General features: G+C 36.6%; 1 protein-coding gene across 1 annotated transcript; it reads right to left on the bottom strand.

Moving 5' to 3' along the window:
• Positions 1 to 724: 724 nt before the first annotated feature.
• LOC139901025 (uncharacterized) lies at positions 725 to 2,282 on the bottom strand. Its single transcript, XM_071883767.1, has 2 exons — positions 1,695 to 2,282; positions 725 to 898 (listed from the first exon to the last, which is right to left on the bottom strand). Exons 1-2 carry the CDS (start codon positions 2,280 to 2,282, stop codon positions 725 to 727), a joined length of 762 nt encoding a protein of 253 aa, XP_071739868.1.
• Between the last annotated feature and the right edge of the window lie 4,662 nt (positions 2,283 to 6,944).

The following is a 6,944-nucleotide window of genomic DNA, read 5'->3' as shown; positions in this document are numbered from 1 at the left end:
TGGGTAGTTTTGTCACAAAATCCATGGTGATATGTTCCCATTTCCATTCTGGAATCTCTAATTGACGCAAAGATCCATACGGTTTCTGGCGTTCTGCTTTCATTTGGGCGCAAATATGACACTTTTCCACGTATTGCGCTATGTCTACTTTCATAGTTAGCCACCAATATAACACTTTCAGATCATGGTACATTTTTGTACTACCGAGATGCAAAGATAATCTCGATTTATGTGCTTCATTTAAGATTAGATCTCTCAATGCACCAAGTAACGGCTCCCAAACTCGTTCACGATAAGTCTTTAATCCTCGAGAATCATTCATCAATTCTACTCTTCTTTTCACCATTAACTCAGATTTCAAATGTTCATCATGTAATGCTTCGAGTTGAGTTATCTTTATTTGATCCACTAAATCAGACACAATCTCAATTCACAAAAACTTTACACTGTCAGTGGATTTCTTACGACTTAACGCATCAGCTACAACGTTTGCCTTGCCAGGATGATATCTGATCTCACAGTCGTAATCCTTAATTAATTCTTGCCACCGTCTCTGACGCATGTTCATTTCTTTCTGCAAAAAGATATACTGTAAACTTTTATGATCGGTGCAGATAACACAATGCGTACCATAAAGATAATGCCTCCACAACTTTAACGTAAACACTACTGCAGCCATTTCTAAATCATGAGCTGAATAATTCTTTTCACTTGGTTTTAACTGTCAAGACGCATACGCAATTACACGATCTCTTTGCATTAGTATACAGCCCAAAACGGATAAAGACGCGTCGCAATACACAACGAAGTTGTCGGATCCCTCGGGTAAGGCTAACACTGGCGCTTGACACAATAAACTTTTCAAAGCCTGAAACGCAGTTTCCTGTTCATTACCCCACTGAAAAGACACATCCTTTCTAGTTAACTTTGTCAAAGAACTTGCAATCTTTGAAAAATATTTAATAAACCGTCGGTAGTAACCGGCCAATCTTAGAAAAACTCTTGATTTCTATCGGATTCTTTGGTGAATTCCAATTCATCACAGCTTCAATTTTAGACGGATCCACTTTTATACCTTCTGTACAGATAATATGACCCAAAAATTGAACTTCACGTAGCCAGAACTCACACTTTGAAAACTTTGCATACAATTGTTCACGTTTCAAAAGTTCCAACACTTGTCTTAAATGCTCAGCATGCTCAGATTCGGTTTTGGAGTACACTAAGATGTCATCAATGAACACGATAACAAACTTATCCAAAAACGGTTTACACACCCTATTCATGGGATCCATGAAAATTGCTGGAGCGTTGGTTAACCCAAACGGCATCACTAAGAACTCATAATGACCATAACGAGTAAGAAATGCAGTCTTAGGAATATTAGATTTAGCAACACGAACCTGGTGAAATCCCGAACGTAGATCTATTTTCGAAAAGAATGAAGCTCCTTGAAGCTGATCAAATAAGTCGTCTATTCTAGGAAGCGGATACTTATTCTTCACTGTTCTTTTATTTATTTAACAATAATCTATACACTTTCGGTGCGTACCATATTTCTTTTTCACGAATAACACTGGTGCACCCCATTGCGAAGAACTCGGACGAATGAACCCGCGGTCTAACAGTTCTTGAATTTGGGACATCATTTCACGAATTTCTGAAGGATCTAATCTATACAGAGCTTTAGCAACCGGCGTAGCCCCTGGCACTAACTCGATCTTATATTCAACTTCCCTTATCAGCGGTAAGCCTGGCAATTCATCTGAGAACACTTCTGGATACTCAGACACCACAGGAATATCGGACACTACTTTATTTTCCTTCTTTACATCGATCACATAGGCTAAGAAAGAATCACAGCCCTTGGCCAAAGATTTCTGAGCTTTCATCATTGACAATAATGGACAACGAAACCCGCCACGATCACCACGAGCTATTACCCGTTTTCCACCGGCCACCGGGAAATAGATAACTTTCCTATCGCACTTAATATCGGCCTTATGGTCACTAAGCCAATTCATGCCTAACACTATATCAAAACTTGGTATAGGCATCACAAGGCAAGTCACAGGGAAAAGACTACCCTCTATGTCAACAGTAATTTCAGACACAAACTTTGTGACTGGAACAGTTCTACCGTCACCCACTTCGACACTTAAAGGTTCATTTATTACCCTAACAGGCACATTTAACTTAGCACAAAATGCAGTTGACACAAACGAGCAATTTGCCCCACAGTCAAATAGTACACGAGCCGGCACAGAATTTACTAAGAACATACCGGTGATTGCATCGTCATAGCAGTGGCAGCGTCTACTGACATCTAAAAGGCTCTAACTTCAGGTGGTGGAGGATTCTTGTGCTTCAGCCCCACAGAGGAAGCAGATGATCCCCCAGCTGACACAGCACGTACCCCTGACCCGAACCCCGCCCCGAAATAACTCTTTCTTGCAGTTGGACACTCTGCAGATCTATGACCCTCTTTATGACAGTTCCAACACACATTATTCTTAAATGAACAATCTTGAGGCTCATGTCCTACTATACCACAACGTAAACAACATTTCGTCAAGGTTGTACACTGCCCACTATGCGAAGACTTACACGTTCCACACCATGTCTTCTGACCACTTGACACTGACCCACCCTGGCTAAATTGCCATTTTGGCTTAAATCGACTTGATTTCTTTGATTGCTGGCTAGACTGACTTGCCGCTGGTTTCACTTGCGACACACTTTCAGTTTTCACACTTCTGGCCGCCTTAAGATCACTTTCGGTTATCTTTGCCAACATATGCACTTGTGACAAAGTAGTATCAAGTCTTGCAATCGTGCGATACTCAGGTCTCAAAATTTCTACAAACCGTTGCACTCTGGACTGTTCGTCAAGTATTCACTGATGCACAAACCTTAACTTGTCCATAAACTGCTCAAACGCTTCATCGATAGTCATGTCTTCAGTCATCGTCATTTGCGTGAACTCTTGCTTCAATCGATTGATATCAAATGCGGTGCAGTACTGCTCCTGAACCTTTGCAGCAAACTGTTCCCATGTGACCTGATTGAGTTGCTCTTCAGATAACGGAGCAGTAATTGTATGCCACCAAACCATAGCTTGATTCTTTAACAGTCGGCTGGCATAAGTTACCCGCAATTCTGGTTCACACTGACAGGCTGTGCCCGTTCAACTTCCCTTAGCCAATTCATTGTCACAATTGGATCGCGATGACCCGAATACTCAGAGGGCTTGCAGTCCATAAACTGCTTGAACGTACACTTCTTCTTCTCCTTCACCACTTGCTGAAACATAGGAGTTTGAAATGGATTCGTTGTTGCGTACTGATATTGAAGAGGGTACTGGTATTGTTGGGGGGTTTGATATGGCATTTGAGGTTGAACTTGAGGTTGAAACCGAGACGGTTGGGAGGCACTACCCGACGGGCCAGATGTATACTGATTACCAGTAAAACCTGGAGGTATCAGTGGATCATTAGCTTCAGACACCACACATGAATGCCTGATGTGGGCCTCCAATTCCTTTACCTTTTCTCGAGTTTCTTGTAATTGACTTTCTAGCTGGTGAACATATTCATCTGGATCACTTTCGGGACTATGTTCCACTGATAGCGCTCTAAATATTCCAGGTCCAGGTGTCACAGGGGCATTGTTATTTCCTGTCTGGTCAGTCATACCTGTCTGCAAACACATCATCTCACAAAAGCTTAGTTGATAACCTGTTAGCACGTATCACTAAGCACAATCACCTAGGCACATATTTCTACATTCACTTATTCCCCACTCGGATGTTTGACACGGCACATTCATAAGTTTGGGAGTAAGTCACTTACACAGTGCACATACTACCAAACCTATGCTCTGATACCAACTTGTAACACCTAACTTATTTTTTTAAAAGATACTCACAGCGGAAGACTAAATAATTTACATATCATAAATTATTTACACAAACACATGATTACACAAAACAAGGGTGTTATGTTATTACTACCATCCATTTAATCATATAGTTTGTTACAAAACACATCAGAGTGACACTGTGTCAAACATCTTCGGTTGTCCTGCAAAACCCACCAAAAGCTGCTAATACACACCTGCAGAGCAAAACACTGTGGGGGAATTAGCATAATGCTAAGTGAATGGCAATATCTAGGTTGACATTACTACAAGCATCAAGCACAGCTTATAGGCACTGGTCACTAATCACTTAAAGTCACAAACAAGAGGACCGGCAACCCATAGCTGATCAAGCTGGAATATACCGATAGTCCACACTACTAAATCACTGGTATAGTCTTCCAGACGTGACGTACTCGTCATTCATACTATACCACTAATCAATAATGCTTGGACCCAATTCTATTACCCCAAATAAGGTAAACACATTCGACCTCTTACGTCGCACAAAACACCTCGACGTTAGCACTGGGTGCGCACATAATCACATATAGTCACATCACTGGTCAAAGACTCCTACACAGTCTAGTTAAGCATGGCACAGATCACTATACTTGTCACTGTATAATCACATCCATAAAGATAATCCCACTCACCTGGAAGCACAAGTACTCAGTTGTCTTATATCACTATCACTGAGCCTTCACCTTTCCGCTTTTCACCTGAGAATATTAGTTCACTAGTTAGTATACTTTTCAATCACAGTACTCATTAGTATTAATATTATAGCAATATGGTAAATGGGTCAGAATTGCACTTGACCCAAACATACAAACACTGTCACTCGTACGGGTGGGGTCTCACTCGTGCGACTGACCAGCTCACTCGTACGGATGAGTATCCTCACTCATACGAATGACAAACTACAACCATGAGTGAATTTAAAGTCCACTCGTATGATTTAGTAGCTCACACTTGTGATGACCCGGAAATTTCCGACCAAATTTAAACTTAATTTTTATATGATTTCGACATAATAAGCAAAGTCTATAAAGGTGAGTCTCGAAAATTTCGGAACTATGTTCATATGACCAATTACTCTCTGGTTATACCCGATGATTCACGAACAATGGTTTATATATATATATATATATATATATATATATATATATATATATATATATATATATATATATATATATATATATAAATGTAAGTAGTGGAAATAATAAAATCTAATTGAATCATAAAAATCTAATATGTAAAATAATAAATAGAATAATTAAGTACTATTAAAAAGAATATATATACAAACATATATTATTATAAATCTATATGTGTGTGTGTATATATATATATATATATATATATATATATATATATGATTTTAATTAATAATATATAATATTCAATATTCAATATCAAATAAATATTATTATAGGATATATAATATAATTATTAAAAAAAATGACACAGCTAATAACATATAATGTTAAACTTACTTAAAACTAAAAATATAACTGATATATTATTATCATTATTAATTATTTTATTATTATTACTTCCATTATTATTATTAAAAATTAATATTTAACATTAACGTTGTATAATTAATATTATTACATTTACTTAATTACAGATATAGATATAGACTATACACAGCTATACAAATGCATATATATAAATAAATACATATACATATACATATACAAAATAAAGTTATATATATATATATATATATATATATATATATATATATATATATATATATATACAAATGTGTATATATATATATATACATATATACATGTAAAAACAGTTCAATACATTTATAACTACAGGGAATATTGTATTCTGTTTCAAATCGTTTTCACTCTGTAGTTGAGTTCAATACATTTAGCCAAGTTTGTCACAGCTCCAGCAAGTCAACTTCGACTTTTTGTTCGAAACAACCTTATTATAACCTTGATATATATGTGTACTCTTTTATTGTTACTGGGGAACCTTTTATATTCCACCATATTACCATCAGCGTTTAATCATCTAAAAACACAATTCTCCTGAAACCACCTCGGATTGATAACCGATGATTCAGATATCGTAGCATTAAATGCAGAGGAAACAGAAAAATTGTAGATGGTCTAAACGGCCAAAAGTTTGATAATAAAGAATGAAAGGTTGGGAACGCTCGATAGAAAATTTGATACTGAAAAAAAAAACAGATTGAGCTAATCATGAAGAAGACCAAGGACAAATACAAGGACCAAACCCTATATTCAAAGAATCCAGGTAATTCTGGATCCACCGAAATCTTTAGAGAATATCTTGCTCCGAAGTCATGTTAAAATCTTGCGGAAAATTTTTCTTCATCAACCTTCGAACTTAGAAATTCCAAAATATCATCATAAATATCTTCGATATTTCTGAGGATATTTTTATATATATTCTTGTCCGAAATTATCTACCTCTTCATGTTTTCTGTATTTCATTATATTGGAAACTTCTGTAAAATCTAAGTATAAATTATGAATGACTTGTAGAGAAGTGTTGGGAATTGAAGCATGCGTTAGTATAATATAATGACGCTTGGCCAACGTGATTATATTACAGTAAGTCATGCTGAGTTTCTAATGAAACGTGATGACAGTAGATCATACCATCATCATGTGTCATGTTACATAACTCTTTCATTCTACTTAACCTCGAACATATCAAGAAAAATATATTCTTGATAGTTCTATCTTCTGTAATTCTGGTAATTTAACCAATTAAATCGTGCTATTACAATTCTTCTGCTTAGTATATTATGATCATTCAAAATTTCATACATATGAATTCTGGACCATTATTCGCTTGACTTGGAGTCGGGAAGAGAAAACAAGAGCATGGAGCTTCGAAATATAAAGGAAAATATAAAGCCGATCACAAACACATAAATCACAAACCGTGTATATCAATGTGTATAGAAACATAAAGACACGGGAAAATTAAAAATACTATAACCCCAAGGGCGAAGTAGAAGTAAA

Source organism: Rutidosis leptorrhynchoides, chromosome 3 (assembly GCF_046630445.1).
Source record: "Rutidosis leptorrhynchoides isolate AG116_Rl617_1_P2 chromosome 3, CSIRO_AGI_Rlap_v1, whole genome shotgun sequence".
Classification (NCBI taxonomy): Eukaryota; Viridiplantae; Streptophyta; class Magnoliopsida; order Asterales; family Asteraceae; genus Rutidosis; species Rutidosis leptorrhynchoides.
Note: the sequence above shows the minus strand (reverse complement) of the source record. Positions and strands in the feature narration are given on the sequence as shown.